This window comes from Pithys albifrons, chromosome 25, assembly GCF_047495875.1.
Source record: "Pithys albifrons albifrons isolate INPA30051 chromosome 25, PitAlb_v1, whole genome shotgun sequence".
Lineage (NCBI taxonomy): Eukaryota > Metazoa > Chordata > Aves > Passeriformes > Thamnophilidae > Pithys > Pithys albifrons.
The window spans coordinates 3,227,351-3,244,820 of record NC_092482.1 but is presented as its reverse complement, the minus strand read 5'-3'; the positions used below and the strand labels follow the sequence as shown (position 1 = coordinate 3,244,820).

General features: G+C 59.5%; 1 protein-coding gene across 2 annotated transcripts; it reads left to right on the top strand.

Annotated features, from left to right (window-relative positions):
- The first annotated feature begins 3,283 nt into the window (after nucleotides 1–3,283).
- On the top strand, nucleotides 3,284–16,127 carry SLC4A1 (solute carrier family 4 member 1 (Diego blood group)). Of its 2 annotated transcripts, XM_071577290.1 has the most exons (21): nucleotides 3,284–3,370; nucleotides 3,480–3,576; nucleotides 4,720–4,789; nucleotides 4,918–5,018; nucleotides 6,254–6,327; nucleotides 6,513–6,690; nucleotides 6,770–6,905; nucleotides 7,119–7,260; nucleotides 7,684–7,753; nucleotides 8,391–8,575; nucleotides 8,944–9,142; nucleotides 9,250–9,453; nucleotides 9,668–9,816; nucleotides 10,347–10,541; nucleotides 11,302–11,469; nucleotides 12,887–12,976; nucleotides 13,089–13,255; nucleotides 13,366–13,619; nucleotides 13,704–13,873; nucleotides 14,099–14,272; nucleotides 14,595–16,127. In XM_071577290.1, the coding sequence occupies exons 1-21, from the start codon at nucleotides 3,353–3,355 to the stop codon at nucleotides 14,673–14,675; spliced, it is 2,922 nt and encodes a 973-aa protein (XP_071433391.1). In that variant the 5' UTR covers nucleotides 3,284–3,352; the 3' UTR covers nucleotides 14,676–16,127. The 2 variants fall into 2 exon arrangements, with proteins under 2 accessions (XP_071433391.1, XP_071433390.1); XM_071577289.1 differs by lacking the exons at nucleotides 4,720–4,789; nucleotides 4,918–5,018.
- Nucleotides 16,128–17,470: the final 1,343 nt, after the last annotated feature.

The following is a 17,470-nucleotide window of genomic DNA, read 5'->3' as shown; positions in this document are numbered from 1 at the left end:
CACACGTGTGCACACTAATGCAGGTATGCTTATGGATATGCACTAATGCAGGTGCTCACACACGTGTGCACACACCCCCCATCCCACCCCTTCTCCAGGACACCCCAATGACACCAATCCCATGGGACAGATGGACACATCCCCCACCTCCATGTCCCCCCCCCCCACCGTGCCTCTTCCCCAGGGAACCTCCCCCGGAACCCCCTTTTTTTATTTTTTTTTTTTAAAAGAGAACGCCCCAACACTGTGGGAAGGGGGGACTGCCAGGGGCATCCCGGGGATTCCCCGGGGGGAAACCCAGAGGTAAACAAGATATGGGGGGGCAGCAGGAGCAGGGCCTGGGGTGCTGGGCCAGGGAGAGGGACGGGGCGGGCAGTGGGCACAGGCGGGGCACAACCTCGTGCCTCAAGATGTTGCACCCCGATAACCTTGTTTACAGGGGGCCCCGGGGGGGCCGGGGCAGTGCGAGGTGGGCGAGATTAGGGAGGTGAGCGTGACTCAGGGCATTGGTGTCTCACAGCCCGGACAGCCACAGGCAGAGCGCGGGCAGGGGCGTCCGAAGGCACCTCAGGGGTAGGTGTGGGGTCCCCTCAGGGTGTCCCTGGAGTGGGAGTGGGGGGATGGGGTGGGCAGGGGGTGGTGGGGCCAGGCAGGGCTGGGAAGGCACCCTGGGGTGCCCTCGGTATGGAGTGGAGGGTTGTCTGCAAGGGTGTGCTGGAGTGGCAGGTGCTGTGGGATGGTGGGTTCAGGCTCCATATGGAGACACGGGGATACCTGTGGTGGGATGGATCCCATCCACACTGTGTGGATCGTGTAGGATATCTGGAATCCATATGGAACCATGAGAGGGATCCCAGCCATGCCATCTGAATGGTCTGGCATCCATGTAGCTGGGCTGGGATGTATGGGCTCTATGCTGAGCCGTGTCAGTACCTGCTGGATGAGGGATCCCAGCCATACTGCATGTATGGCATGGGATGTATGGCCTCCATAGGGAGCCACAGGGGTTGCACCCACTGTGGGAAGGAGCCAAGCCTCAGCTGAGCTGAGCCTGAATTGCATATGGTCTGGGATGTATGGGCTTCATATGGTGCCATGGAGGTACCTGCTGCAGGAAGGACCCCAGCTGCGCCATGAGGATGGTGTGGGATGTGTGGGCTCCATGCTGAACCATGGGCATATCTGCCCTACAAATGATCCCAGGCACAATGAGTGGATGGCGTGGGATATATGGGCTCCTTAATGAGCTGTGCTGGATATATGGTGTGGGAGATGTGAGTGCAGTCCTGAGCTACACTGGCTGCATGGCATGTATGGACTCCATACTGAGCCGTGGTGGTTGTACCCACTGTGGGAGGGATTCCAGCCACACTGCATGGATGATGTGGGATGTACAGGCTCCATACTGAGCTGTGGTGGTTGTACCCACTGTGGGAGGGATTCCAGCCATGCTGTAGGGATGGTGTGGGAGGTATGGGCTGCATAGGGAGCATGTTGGCTGTATGGTGTGGAAAACACAGACTTTATATATGTGGAGTGTGTGGTGTGGGAGGTGTGGACTCCATCCCATGCACACAGTGAGGGAGACAGGGGGTCTATACCATGCAAGAGCTTCGTGGTGCAGGATGTGCTCCATCCTGTGCCCCGTGATGTATCTCACACATGTGCTGGGGGACGTAGGGGATCTGTACGGTGTGAGGTGGCACGGGGGTGGATTCGGCAGGTCCAGGTGACCTCGCTGTGAGGTGCCCCAGCACCCGGAGGGTCTCCAGCCCCTCAGCCTGGCCTCGGGGCGCTGTGGGGCAGCGCAGGGGGCAGCGGGTGGAGCGGGGCGGGGGCCGATGCCGGGTGCGGGGCGTTATCAGCGGGGCGCAGCCCGGCACACCGGGCTGATGCAAGAGCCGCCGGCGGGGCTGGGGGGGCCGGGGAGCCCCGGGACAGGCCGGGCTGGGGGGCCGGGGGCCACCGGCCTCGGGGCCAGGCGGGGCAGGAAGGAGGAGGTTGGGTCCGGAGCCGGCCGTCGGTCCCGTGGCCCCGCCGCGGCTCGTGCGCCCCACCGGGGATCCCGTGGCCCCACCGGGGATCCCGTGGCCCCACAGGGGTGTCCGGGACCCCACCCCGGCTCCCAGCGCCGCTGGCCGGGAGCGAGCTCCTGCATCACCCCGGTGAGATCTAGCGGGGCTGGTTCCCCCCAAAGCCTCCCATGCGCTGACCCTGAGTCTGAACCCCCATATGGGGTCACTGGGCCGGGATGGTGGGGGCAGCCGGGGGTCTTGGTCCCCCCAGCCTCGGGGGGACCCCACGGCGGGGAGGAACAGGGGGTCTCGGAGTCCCGAGGGAGGACACCCTCCTGCCAGAGGCTCTGGGCTGGAAGACAAGTGCGGGGTCATGGGATGGGGGGGTTTAAGGGCGATGGGGGGTCCGGACCCCCTGGGTCCCTCCGGGGCTACCCCGTGGAGAGGGAAAAGGGGGGTGGAGAGCGGGGAAAGGGCGCCCCCTGCAGGTTGTCCCCCAGCACAGCCCTGGGGCAGCTGCAGGGGCGGGACAGGTGGCACAGCCCGGGGGAATGGGCAAAGTGGGGTGCAGGGACTGGGTGCTGCAGAGGATTTAGGTGCTGATGTGGGGGGCAGCAGCAGGGACTTCCCCAGCTGTGCACCCTGGAGGGCTCTGGGGTGTTTGCGCTGTCCTGTTTTGGGGTGTCCTGTGAGCCCAGCTGTGCCTCAGTTTCCCCTTTCTCACCCCTGTGCTGTGTCCCAGGGCTGGGGGATTTGCTGGGGGACCTGGTCACTGTGTGTGGGACCCAGTCACTGTGTGTGGGACCCCAGCCCCTGGGTGTGAGTCTCTGTGGGACCTCCACCCATGTGCAAGAGGTTGTGTGGGACCCCAGCCCCTGGGTGTGGGTCCATATGGGACCTGACCCCTGGCTGTAGGTCTGTACCAGACCTGTCCCCCGGGCACAGGGCATGGTGCACATAGGCATGGGTGGGCCAGGACGGGATGCCACGTCGCTGGTGGGAAGCTGACAGGGCTCTGCCGTCGCCTGACGTCTGTTCCCATTCCAGATGGCGACAGGGCAGGGCATGACTTCCCCGGGGACCCCCAACCCCGGGCCCTCCCAGCCTGTGGGGAGCAGTTTAAGCAGGCAGGGGCTGCGGAAACGGCCACAATGTTCGTCTCCAGCCCCATCCCAGGAGACAAACCCCAATCCCGGGGGCACCGAGCGATGCCCTGGTCTCTGCTAACATGTTCTCTCTGGTCTCCCCTGCGCCCGCCCGCAGAGCGCCGGGTTATGGTGGCACCGGGCTGAGCGCTGGGACGCAGCAAGGCGGCAGCAGGGGCTGAGCCCGGAGCCATGGAGGGGCCCGGCCAGGTAGGGACACCCGGCCCCCCGCCCTGGCTCTGCTGCTGCGCCCCGGCACAGCCCTGGCGAGGCACGGAGGGCACCAGACCCCGCTGACCCCCTTCTCTCTGTCCCACAGGAGGCCTACGAGGAGGGGATGAGGAGGAGCCTTGACCCTGAGGGCTACGAGGACCCCGGCCTGGAGGACTCCCCTGTGTCACTGGGAGAGATGAGCAGTGAGTGGCTTCTGGGGTGCTGGGGAATGCTGGCATGGGTGGGCAGCAGCACTGCATGGGGGTGGCATTGCATGGGCACCAGTGTCATACAGGTGCCAGCACTGCATGGGGGTGGCATTGCATGGGCACCAGTGTCATACAGGTGCCAGCACTGCATGGAGGTGGCATTGCATGGGCACTGGTTTCATACAGGTGCCAGCACTGCATGGAGGTGGCATTGCATGGGCACCAGTGTCATATGGGCACCGGCGTTGCAGAGGTGGCGGCATTGTATGGGTGATGATGGCATTGCACAGGTGACAGCATTGCACGGGTGATGGCACCACATGGGCACCAGCACCAGCTGGATGCCAGCATTGTAGGGGCACCAGTGGTTCAAGGTTGCATGTTGTGTGGGCACCAGTGTTTTGTGGGTGCTGGCTGGGCATGTGCACCAGCATGGCACAGGTGTGTTGCAGGGGCACAGGTGTTTCACAGGTGCCAGCATCTCATGGGCACTCATGGTGTATCAGCAGCACATTGTTTGGGTGCCAGCATGGCACAGGCATGTTGCATAGGTGTCAGCATGGCACGGGCATGTTCCATAGGTGCCAGCATGGCACAGGCATGGTGCATGGGCACAGCATGGCACAGGCATGCTGCGTGGGTGCCAGTGTGGCACAGGCATGTTGCATGGGTACCAGGGTGGCACAGACATGTTGCATGGGTGCCAGCGTGGCACAGGCATGCTGTATGGGCAGAGCATTCCACAGATGTGTTGCATGGGCACAGCACTGCATGAGCAGCAGCACTGCACAGGCGTAGCATCGCACAGACGTGTTGCATGGGTGCGTTTCCCAGGTGCCAGTGTGGCACTGGTAGTGGGACTTGCTTGCAGTACAGGGTCAGGCAGGGGTGTCCACCCTCTGGGTGGCATCCCCCAAAGGCAGCGACACCCTTTGCCAGTTGAGGCTGAGCTTGGGGAGCTTGTTCTTAAGCCCTGGGGAGGGAGGTGAGGGAAGTTTGGGGGGTCTGCACACCCCAAAACGTCCCTTTGCCCCAGGCTAGGCTGTTTGGAGCTGCCACCCCAAGGGGGTGTTTGGGCTCGGGCCCCCCTCTGGGGGGCACAGTTCGGGGGGTAACGCTGCCACCTGTTCTGCGCAGGGGCCGGCGCTGGCATCGGGTCCCCCCTGCACGCGTGGAGGGCCAGAGCCGAGGAGCTGACGCCCCTGCGGTGAGTCCCCAGATCGCGGCGGGGGCCGGACGCTGCCCTGCCCGCCCGGCTGGCATCGCTCGGGGATGGCTGGTGGCACCCGCGGTGCTCGGCGCTGACGCCCCGTCCCGGCGGTGTGTGTTTTGCAGCCAGTATCTGCCCGGCCGCCGGGGATGTTATGACCTGCACGGGAAGATGCGCGTGGCCGGGGTCCCCTCGGGACAGCCCAGCCGCCGGGGCAGAGGGCAGCGTGAGTGACCGCGGGGGTCCCGGAGGACGAAGCCCAGTCCCGGCGTCCCCCTCACCCCCAGCCCCCTCCATCGCGCTGCCTTGCCCCGGTTCTGCCACCCCCTCCCCAAGTCCCCACCCTCCGCGGGGTGACCGTCACTCGGGCGTCAGGGCACGCCGCGGGGTGACCGCTGCCACTTGCCCGTAATCGCCCACTGATTGAGGATAAATAAAGTCTTTGTTTGGGGTGAGGACAAGAACCACTTGGGGCTGAACGCCGGCTGGCGCCGGGCGGCTCGGTGGCGGCGTCGGGCAGGGACGAGGACACGCTCGTGCCCGTGTGCCACGGCCAGCGCTGTCGGGGACACGGTGACAAAGTACGCGCCCCATCCCCGCTCCCGTGGGCACAGCATCCTTCCTCCTGCAGAGCGGGATGCGGCTCTTGCAGCACCACCCCGCCGGGTCACCCGGCTGGGGACAGCGAGGGGACCGCCGTGGTCCCCGTCGAAGGTGGAGAGGGACGGGGTGAGCCTGTCCCCACGGTGGGGTGACAGCGGGCGGGCGGGAGCCGCGCTGGTGTTTACTGTCAGCAAAGGAAGTGCTGCGGGATTTACGGTGCACACAGGGCGGCTGCGGGGATCGCTCCCCACTTTATAGGGACAGCGCTGCGGGGACATGGGGAGCGCAGGGGGGGCTGCAGGTAGGTAGGGGACGGTGACAGGGACATCTCGAACTTCTGGGGTCTGGCTGGCAGGGGATGTGCTGTCCCTGTGTCCCCATCCCAGTGGCGGTGTTTGGCGGTGGGTGGTGGCATTGTGCAGGTGGCAGGGTGGTGGCCACGAGCCCTGTCCTCACCCTGGCCCCGGTGATGTCCTCCTGCTGCAGGGCTGCTGGGAGACTGAGGGGACCAAGGGGACCAAGGTGGGCACCACCAGGGCGGGGGGGTGACAGAGGGGCATGTCCAGCAAACCCCAGGTGGGTATGGGATGGGCAGTGGTGGGGACATGTCCAGCGAGTCCCCAGCAGGGCTGAGGTGGAAGTGGTGGAGAAGGGGACACATCCAAGTGACCCCAGATGGGTGTGGGACGGGCAATGGTGGGGACATGTCCAGTGAGTTCCTAGCAGAGCTCGGGTGGGGGTGGGAAAAGGGGACACATCCAAGTGACCCTAGATGGGTGTGGGATGGAGGTGATGGGGGGAGGCACCTTCAACATGTGTGACAGGGACCAGCTAATGCACTGGTGGCTCCACTTACAGCTGAGTCGGTGACCGATGTGGAACCAGAGGCAGCGGGGAGCAGGAAGCTCCTGTCCCAGCAGAACACCCATGAGGTGGGTGTTGCCTGAAAGACCCTCATTCCCTTCCCATTCCCAAGGGTGTGTGGGCTGTGACCACTTGGAGACAAACCTCACACCAAGCCTTGGGGACACTGGGACATAGGGAGAGGGCATAGTGGGTGTCCTGGGGGTCCCTGGTGTGGCCGAGGGGACCCTGACCCCCCCATCTCTGGCTGCAGGGCTATGTGGAGCTGCACGAGCTGGTCATGGACAGCTCGAAGGACTTGTGCTGGATGGAGGCCGGCCACTGGCTCAAGCTGGAAGAGGATTTCCAGCAATCAGGGCAGTGGAGCCCACCCCATCTCTCCTTCCTGACCTACCGCAGCCTCCTGGAGATCCGACGGGCTCTGAACAAAGGTGGGGACACCTCTGGGGACCATGGGGATGGTGGCAGGGACCCCACCCTGGCCGGATGGTGACGGTGCTGTCCCCACAGGTGCCATTCTCCTCGATGTGGCGGCCAACGCGATGCCGGCCATTGTCCATGTCCTTCTCGATCAGATGATTTACGAGGGGCAGCTGAAGCCGCAGGACCGCGATGACATCCTGAGGACGCTGCTCCTGCGGCACAGGTTCGGCCGGGGCTGGTGCTCCCAGGGGGTCCCTGAGGTCTGGGCTGGACCCACCCCAGCACATCCCACTGGAGTCTGGCTCAGAGTGGGAAGGCTTTGCCCCCCTTCCCAGTTTGGATGTCCCAGCGCACCCACAGGGCTGAGCCTGTCTTGTGGGGTCTGGGGGGGTCGGTGGCACTGAGGTGTCTGACATGCCCCCCTTCATTCTCTCAGCCACCCCAGAGAGGGTGAGTCGGTGTGGACGATGCTGCCGGCGCTGCTCCAGCGCTCGGGCACCAGCCGGGACGACGTGGAGCAGCCGCTGATGCGGGGACAGCAGTCCATGGAGATGCGCAGGCTGGCAGGGACCGAGAAGGTGGGCTGGGACAGGGGTCACGGCGGGCACTGGGGGGCACTGGGGCTGGAGGATGCACACGGGGTGCACACACAGACAGACACACACACACACACACACACACACGGGTGCACACACACCCTGGCACACTCGAGTGCCCACACAAGCTGCACACCTATGCCTGCTTGTGCAGGTGCATGCAGAGGGGGACACACATAGAGAATGGTGGGGGACACTTAAGAGACAGAAGGAGTGATGGGGGACATGCAGGAGATGGAGGGGGACATGCAGGGGTTGGCAAGGAAGATGCAGGGGGAGATGCATAGGATGGTGGGGGACATGCAGGGGATGGAGAGGGACAAACCAGAGGGGAACTTGCAGGGGACACAGGGATGGCCACCAAGGCTGGCTGGCTGATTCCTGCCATCCATCTGCCTGCAACAGAGCGGGGCCTCCAAACCCCAACTCCCGGAGAAGATCCCTGAGAATGCTGAGGCCACTCTGGTCCTTGTGGGTGAGTGGTCAGCGGGGTGGTGAGTGCTGAGGTGGGTTGGGAGGTGGGTCCAGGTTGAGGGGGGTGGATATGGGGCCAGGGAAGTGGGTATGGGGTGAGGGGGTGCAGAGGGAGCTTTGCCATCTGCCCCTTGCTGTGCTCGCTCACGCACTGCTTTTTCTTGCGCCTTTTTTGCCTCTTGCCATCCTCAGCTCTCGCCGCCGTCTGCTGCTGCTCAGCGCTGCTCTCTTGAGCCCCTGGCCCCCTGTCCCTTGTCCTCATGTCCCACCTCCCTATGTCCACCTCATGTCTCTAAGTCTCCTGTGTCCCCATGTCCCCATACTACCATGCTCACCTACCCATGTGTCCCTGTACTCCCATGCCTGTCTGTCCCTGTGTCTCCATATCCTCATGCCCCAATGTCTCCGTGCTCCCGTGCTCATCAACCTCTGTGCCTCGTTGTCCTCATGTCTTTGCATCCCTATCCCATTTTCTTTGCCCTCCACATTCCCAAGCCTCTGTGTCAGCTTGTCTCCGTTCCTGATGTCCCCATGTTTCTGTCCTCCCATGTCCCCATGTCCCTGTACCCCATGTCCCTGTGCCTGGTCCCCCATGACCCCCACAATCCCCATCCCATCCCATCCCATCCTGCCCCCAGGCTGTGCAGCCTTCCTGGAGCAGCCAACACTGGCCTTTGTGCGCCTTAAGAATGCGGTGACACTGGATGGTATCCTCGACGTGTCTCTCCCCGTCCGCTTCCTCTTCGTGGTGCTGGGCCCCGACAGCTCCCACATCAGCTACCACGAGATCGGCCGTGCCGTCGCCACCATGATGTCTGAGAGGGTATGGCCACTGCCACCACCACTGCCATCAGCCCGGGAGTCCTCGTTCCTGGGACTGCGCCCTCTAATAGGGCTGTCCCTCTGTGCCATGTCCCTCTCTGATCCCTGTGTCCCCATGCCACTGTGACCCCTTGTTGCCCTGAACCTGTGTCCCCACGTGCCCATGTCCCTGAGGTTAAAGTGTCCCTTTGTCCCCACATGTCCAAGCAAACATGTCCCCATGCCCCTATGCTCCATTGCCCCCATCCCCAAGCCCCTTTGTCCCTATATGCCCCCTTATCCCCATGTCCCCATTCCCACAGGGACACTCAGGGGTCAGGCTCAGGGTGCTGGAGCTGGCTGAGCACCCACCCCTGGGCTATCCCACAGGTGTTTCGCCGGGATGCCTACCTGGCCGAGAGCCGGCAGGATCTGGTGCGGGGTGTGGAGGAATTCCTGGAGGCCAGCATTGTCCTGCCACCCACTGAGACCCCCAATGAGCAGCTGCTCCGTGCCCTGGTCCCGCTGCAGCAGGAGCTCCTCCGCCGCCGCTACCAGCCCCCTGAGAAACCCCCCATCGAGAAAGAAGGTATGGCGGGCACCTCCTGGACCCTCTGAAATCCCCCATCCCTGTGGCAGGTGGGAGACCCTCCCTTGCTCATGGGGCCCTTCCGTGACCACCTGGTGTGTCCCCAGAGCTGGATGAGAAGACGGAGGAGGTCGACGACCCCCTGCGCAGGACGGGGCGGCCTTTTGGGGGGCTGGTGCGGGACATCCGCCGGCGGTACCCCAAATATCTCAGCGACATCAAGGATGCCCTGAGCCCCCAGTGCCTGGCCGCTGTCATCTTCATCTACTTTGCGGCATTGTCACCTGCTGTCACCTTCGGAGGCTTGCTGGGTAATGGTGGGGACAGGCTGGGGACATGCCGGGGGACGGGGATGTCCCCCAAGCTGGTTGGGGATTGGAGTGCCTCTGCCTTCTTCACTACTATCCCAGGGGGATGCTCCTGGGGGATTATGCACCCCCTAAGCCCGGTGTGGAGGGGTGTGGGATGGGGGGGCACAGCACTGTGTCCCCTACCCCGGCACCCACCAGCTGTGCCCCCTTTCAGGTGAGAAGACCAAGGGCATGATGGGGGTGTCGGAGCTGCTCGTCTCCACCTGTGTGCAGTGTGTGCTCTTCAGCCTCCTCAGCGCCCAGCCCCTCCTCGTTGTCGGCTTCTCAGGACCCCTCCTCGTCTTTGAAGAAGCCTTCTATGGGGTGGGTGCCCCCCTGCACCCCTTGGTGCCCCCTGCCCACCATCAGTGTGCCCATGGTGGGCTCAGGGTCTCCCCACCAGCCCTGGGAGAGGCATGGGGTGCTGACACAGGGGGGATGGCACTGGGTGGGTGGCACATGGGGGATGTAGTGGGTGAGGTGGCACATGCAGCATGGCATTGGTGGGATGGCACATGGATGATTTATGGGGGTGATGCCACTCCTGTGATGACCTAGGGGTGATACCAACAGGTAGAGCCATCCAAGTGATGGCCATGGGGTGATGTGAAGTGTGTGACTCCACATGGGTGATGCCAAAGTGCTGACTCCATGTGAGAGACACCACAGGGGTGATGCCAGACTGGTGCTGTGGGGTGGTGATCCATGAGGGTCCTGCCACACCAAGGTACCAGCATTCCCATCCTGGGGAAGGAGGTGCAGAGCCACCATGGGACTCCAGATTCCAGCTCACCCAGCTGCCCATGCTGGGGGGCTCTGAGGGGCTGATGGGGCTGTGCCCTCCTGCTCCCCAGTTCTGCAGCAGCAATGGCTTGGAATACATCGTGGGCCGGGTCTGGATTGGCTTCTGGATGATCCTGCTGGTGGTGGTGCTGGTGGCCTTTGAGGGCAGCTTCCTGGTGCGCTTCCTGTCCCGCTACACCCAGGAGATTTTCTCCTTCCTCATCTCCCTCATCTTCATCTTTGAGACCTTCGCCAAGCTGGTCACGGTGAGGGGTGTGGGGATCCCATAGCAGGGAAGGGGGGGGCTGCAGATAGTGGTTATCACCCAGGTTTCCATAGAAACGTTGGGATGCAGGTGAGGGATGGAGCCCATCTCCCAGTGTTTTCTCCCCTTTTCCAGGTGTTTCTCAGCTCATGGGGGCCCTTCCAACCCTAACTATTCTGTGGTTCATACTTCTCTCTGCAGAGGGATTTTAGGGCAGGGAGATGAACCCCACATAGATCTCCCACCTGGGCTGCACCAAACGTGGTCCTCACCCAGCAACTGCCTGGAGAGCCCTCATTTCTCCTCCCATTCCCTGGCTCAGACCCCCTCCAGGCTGGCTGGTAGCACTGGGATAGCATCACCCTGTGACTGGGTGCCCACGGGGACATTGCTGGTGCTGGGGAGGTGACAGGAAGGACACATGAGTGTGTGTCATACCCAGGTGCCCCTGTGCACCCCATGATGAGCTCAGCACAGCCCCAGCCACCCTGGGTGACCCATGGTCTGCAGTGGGCACACACTTGTCTGTCCCCACCGTGCTGCTCAGTTCTTGCTCTGGCCTCGTTTCTGAAGAACCACAGAGAAAACCAACCCTAAAAATCCCTCCTGCTCACCGTGGGCTGGGGTCCAGCCCTGTCCAGCCCCCTGGCACACATCTTGCACCCACTGGGATGTTGCCACAGGGCTCCCAGCATGGCAGGAGGTGTGCAGGGGGATCCTCCATCCCCATCCTCCTTCACTCTCTCCCTTTCCCTCCCCAGATTTTCAAGCAACACCCACTGATGAGGGAGTACAACGTGCAGCCTGAGTTCCACCCCTCGGTGCCGGAGCCCAACACAGCCCTGCTGTCCCTCGTCCTCATGGCTGGCACCTTCTTCCTGGCCTTCTTCCTCCGCAAGTTCAAGAACAGCGCCTTCCTGCCTGGCAAGGTGAGGACGGGGGAGACAGGGTGGTGTCCCCCCACCCCACTGCCCCGGGGGCAAAATGGGGCCTTGGTGGCTGAGACTGTGCAAATTCATTGCATGTTCCTGCAGAGGACACAACAGAGGGGGGCTGTCACGTGAAAGGGAGGAGGGAGACAGAAATGCAGAGATTTCTAGTCTTAACTGTACTAATAAAAGTTATTAGCTATAAGTGCCCTCGGAGTAATCAAAGCTTGATGAACCCAGCACTGCCTGTCGAACTAGGACAGAACACAGGCTGGAGGGTTTTCTAACCCCTGATATGGGGACCACAATTAATAGCTAGAAAAGAACTTTTCCCACAGCAGCTCCTGAAATAACATTTATTAACACAAATATGTGACAGTTATTGTGGGTTTTGCATTGCTGGTGATAACGTTGAGCTGCAAGATTGGATTTAATTGATAATAAAAGACTCCAAAAGAAACCAGCACAAAACACATTTTACAGAGACAAACATACTAAACTCAAGTTACAATCACGACAGACAGAAACCAGCAACAAAGAACTACTAACTAAAAACACAGCTACCTAAAACACTTATCCAGACACTCTCTCAGTAACACAAGACAATAAAATATCTTGCACACCACTCTCTCTGTAACAAAACAAAATGAAAGAGCAGAGCAGCTTCTTATCAACACACATGTTGAAAAAGAAACTGCACATTGAAAGCAAAGCAAGTTACTGTAGTTGCAAAACAGAGCTGGGCTTATAAAGTAAGAACAGCAAAAGCAATAACCAATATAAAGTAGCAAAGTGTGAAGCAAGTTACTGTTATTAGTATTAAGGTAGCAAAACACATTTAGTAAAGGAAATGCGTGTAAAGTAAGAATCAAAGTAGCTGTTAGCATGAGATGTAAGGTAGAATGTATAAAGGAAGAAAGTGAAGTTAAGAAAGTAAAGTTAGAAAAAATAGAAAGCACGTGGTCTTCTCACCCCTACATTGTTCCAGTAGAAGGAGGAGACAGGACAAGTTGCAGCAGTTCCCCTCAGAGAGACTCTGGCATTTTTCCCTCTCCTCTCTGCTGGAGTTTAAACTCCAAACACTTTTTATACCTTTTTTTTTCTTTCATGTGGTTTGTGTAACTAATAGTCAATCTACTGGGGGGGTGGTGGTGATGCAGATGCCCAAGGGGAGGTGGCTCCCTTGAGCAGTCATAGAAGATATTGCAAAGGTGGGCCATGTCATTCCTTAAACAACACTCCACCCTCTGTTAATCTTATCAGTTTGAAAGCCTTTGTCTTCGGCCAGGAGCCTCCCTCCAGGGGGCTGAGACATCTCCTTCAACCCACCAGGCCTTATTAGGGGCCATCACCCCACAGGGGCCCTGGGCCAGAGGGTCACTCAGGTGGGTTTAATGTGGTCACTGTGTCCCCACAGGTCCGGCGCTTGATTGGGGACTTTGGGGTGCCCATTTCCATCTTCATCATGGCCCTGGCTGACTTCCTCATCCAGGACACGTACACGCAGGTCTGAGAGGGCAGGGCTGGGGGGAATGGGTGTCCCCAACACGGGGACACAGAGCTGGGTGCTTGTTCCCTGTGTCCCATCTCCTCACTCTCTCACCTCTGCTCCCATCCAGAAACTGAGCGTCCCTAGAGGGCTGGAGGTCACCAACTCGACCGCCCGGGGCTGGTTTATCAACCCCATGGGCCTCCATCAAGAATTCCCCATCTGGATGATGTTTGCCTCTGTGGTGCCTGCCTTCCTGGTGTTCACCCTCATCTTCCTCGAGACGCAGATCACCACGTGAGGATGTGGAATGTGGGGAGGGGAGGGCTGTGGGGTGTCCCAGGGATGGGGATGGAGGGGACCTCCCTGGGTGCTGTGTCACCAACCCACCCCCTGTGTCTGTGCAGCCTCATCGTCAGCAAGCCCGAGAGGAAGGTGGTGAAGGGCAGTGGGTTCCACCTGGACCTGCTGCTGATCGTGGCCATGGGTGGACTGGCAGCCCTTTTTGGGATGCCCTGGCTCAGTGCCACCACCGTCCGCACCATCACCCACGCCAACGCCCTCACCGTCATGAGCAAGACCTCCTCTCCCGGTGAGAAATCCCAGATCCTGGAGGTCAAGGAGCAGCGCATCAGTGGCTTGTTGGTGGCCGTGCTCATTGGTGAGCTGGGGAGGTGCCCCTGAGTGCAAGGGGAGGGTTGGGGGTCCCCAGAGGTGCCCCCCAACCTCTCCTTCTCCACTGCAGGTGTCTCCATCCTCATGGAGCCCATCCTGAAGTACATCCCACTGGCTGTGCTCTTTGGCATCTTCCTCTACATGGGGGTCACCTCCCTCTTTGGCATCCAGCTCTTTGACCGCATCCTGCTCCTGCTGATGCCCCCCAAGTACCACCCCGATGAGCCCTATGTCACCCGGGTGAGTGAGCCCTGTGTCACCCCAAAGGGTGGCCGTGGGTTTTGGGAGTGTCCTGGGCTGCAGCACCCTTGATATTGCTTGAGGCTCTCCAAAGAGCCTCCTCCTTCAGTGCTGACGTTCACTGGGCTCTTTGGGCCACTGGTCCTGCCCACCCCAGCACCCAACACCCCAGGAAGGGTGTGTGATGCTGTCCCTGTCCTCAATCCTGGGCTCCTCATCCCACAGGTGAAGACTTGGCGGATGCACCTCTTTACCTTCACCCAGATCATCTTCCTTGTGTTGCTGTGGGTGGTGAAGTCCACCCCGGCCTCACTGGCGCTGCCCTTCGTCCTCATCCTCACCGTGCCCCTGCGGCGCTTCGTGCTCCCCAAAATCTTCCGGGACATCGAGCTCAAATGTGTACGTAGCTCTAGCACGTGCTGGGAGCCACCACTGTGCTGTCCTGTCCCTGTGCTGGTCCTGGTGTCCATTTCCATCCCTGTCCCCACCCTCATCTCCATATGTATCCCCATCCCTGTCCCTAGCCCAATCTCTGCCCCCCCTCTATCCCCAACCCTCTCCCTAACCCCATCTCTGTCCCCAACCTGTCCCCATCCTTGTCCCCAGCCTCATCCCTGCCCCTATTCCTATACCCATCCCATCTCCCACCTCCTTCTCCCTCTCCATCACTGTCCCAGTCCCCAGTCCTGTCCCCATTCCTGACTCCCTCTCCTCTCTCCAGCTGGACGCAGATGACGCCGTGGTGACATTTGAGGAGGCGGAGGGGACTGACGTGTACAACGAGGTGCAAATGCCCAGTTAAGGGCCGACCCGGCCCCTGATGCCCCCCCAGGCCCCCTCTCACTTATATCACCACTGCTGCCATCCCAGGGCCACTGGGCAACGAAGGAGGATTTGGGGACACATCCTGGGAATGGGATACTTTTTAGTTTTCTCCCTTTTTTTTCTCTCTATTTTAAAAAATGTTTTGGATGGTGTGATCTCACACGCACTTTGCTGCCCACTGGGGAAGGGGCTGCCCAGGCTGGGGGGGTTCCTCGAGCCACCTCCACCCCATGGCAAGGTGGGATGTGTCACCATCCCACCCCCAAGGCCACCACTGGGCACTGAGCATGGAAAGGAGCTGGAGGAAGACGTTGGAGCCCAGAGGAAGGAGGAAGGCAGGGACAGAAAAGCAGCACGATGGGGTCCTCCCCATCACCCCCAGTCCCCAGGGAGCCCCCCCCAGCCTGACCCCTCTTCCCCAGATGAACTTTCAGCGAGCTGGGACAAACCCTTCAACCCACGGAGCCCTTCTCTCATTTCTCCATCCTTTGCTCCAGTGGGATCATCCCAGCTGCTCTACTGCACTTCTATCATCTCCCAGAATTGGGATGTATATAGTCCAGTGAGGAAGTTTATATATTTACAATGAAGATAATCATGCTAAAAACACACCAAAAAAATTACTTATAATTACATTGATGCTTCTGCAAGTAGGATTCACTCACAGCCAAGCAAAAATTTCCAAAAAGAGGCTGAAAAAGCACCTTAAAAATGAAAAAAAAAAAAACCTGAGGAAAAACAGAGAAAAACAAAAAGCCGCTGCAAGGAGTAATCTGTATATTTGATGCTACTAGGGGGGTTTTGTAATTTATTTTTAGGGCTGGTTGTGCCCCGCTGCAGCGGGGCTCTGTGTGTGTGTGTGTATATATTAGAGAATTATGTCAAAATTCAGATTTTTCTATAAAACCTGATTTTTAAGGATCCTGGTCAGGGCCTAAACTCTACGGACCAGTCCAGCAGTCTCATTCCACTGATGAATTAGCCTTAGTTAGTTAGTTAGTTAATTAGTCTTCTTTATTTTTATAGTGTTTCAGGTAAATCCATGTAGTTTTTCCTTGATCTTTCCTTTGCTTGCTGATCATGTCTTGCCCTGTTTCTGCTGGGATTGCTCCCAGTCCAGCTGAGCATCTCCCTGATCCTGCCAAGGCTCATTCTGCCCTGGTCACCCTCAAGGATTGGATCCAGCCAGGGCACAGGGCACTTGATCAGGCACCAAATTTGCTCATTTTTGCTCATTTTTGACCCCAAAATCAGTGGGGGGTGGTGGGGGAGAAAGGGATTGGGGAGTGGGTGGCTGCACCCAAGGCCTTGTGTTTGGGTTGGTTTAGTTTTATTAATTATGTGTCTGAAATACAAGATGTTTCTTTGGGATTTTCTCCTTCCCTTTCCCCCACTTCTGTATCAGGCTTTAATAAAGAAATTAATAAAATCAGAAAGGACTTTTCTTTTCAATTTGGAATTTTCTGGGGTGTTGACTTTTTTAATTCCCCCCCAAAAAGGAGTACCAACAGCTTCTGGAGGTGTCCATCCCTAGGCAATGTGCAGTGCAGCTGTACCAAGATGCTTGTCATGGCATCCTGGGATGCTCCCCATAGTCATCCCAGGATGTTCCCTGCAGCCATTTCGGGACGCTCCCAATGGTCATCCCAGGATCCTTTCCATAGTCATTCCAGAATACTCCCTGAAGCCATTGTAGGATGCTACCAGTGGCCCCCAAAGTCAGGCCTGGATGTTCCCTGTGGCCATCCAGGATGCTCCCCATAGTCATCCTGGCTTGCTCACTGCAGCCATCCCAGGATGCCAGGGAATCCAAGGATGTGGGAACAGCAGCCACCACAGGATGCTCCCTGTGGCCATCCTGGGATGCTCAGCCCCCCTTGGCCCACTGAACTCCAGAGTTCTGCCCCATTGCCACATGGCCCCAGCTGTTCCTGCTCCAGGGGGATTGGGAACATCCTGATCCAGGGCTGCTGGCACAGGGCACAGAGCAGCCCCCACCCTCCCCCAGCCCCTGGCATTGGATTGACCCCGATTATCCATAATCCCATTAACGAACGGGCGACACCGGCTCCAAGAGTGGGGCCGTGGGAAGGGCCATGCCCGTTCACTCCCAGCTTTCCCAAGGGGCAGGAGTTGGGATTAGCACCCATGATTGCTCCCAACTGGGACCCCAAAGTCTCTCTGTAGGGCTGGGATAAATCCCACTGTAGCCACCAGCTTTCCCCAAGCCTGGCATAGCTAGAGATGAAAGAACCTGGCTGGTGTTTTTCAGCCCAAGGCCTGTGGATCCAGCAGCTTCCCATCCTTGTGCCAGCCTTGTGGACAAGACATGTCAGGTGCCATCCAGAGGCCATCCTTGCCTCCAAATCCCAGTGATGGAAGCTGGCATCTGCCTGCACCCATCCCTCTTGTTTTCCACCCTGGGAAGAGTTTTTCATTCCCTGGGAGATGGCAGCGAGGTCACTGCTGTGGGATCCAGCTCAGTTTGGGGTTGGGAATTTAGGTCAAGCTCTTCTTTGAACTTGCCTCAGCCAAGGGAAATGGAGGGAGGGGGAATTAGGGATGGAGTAGAGCAATGAGGGGGAAGTAAATGCTAATTAATTGGTTGCTAATGAGGAGGGGGGAGTGTGGAGCTCCAGAGGGGGATCACATTGGAGCATCACTGCTGGAAGGGGAGAGCCACAGTGTCTGCAGCATCACAGGGTGTTCCATGCCATCCATGGACAGGGGACATGGGACACCCTGAGATCTCCTGGAGGTGTCCAGTGGGAC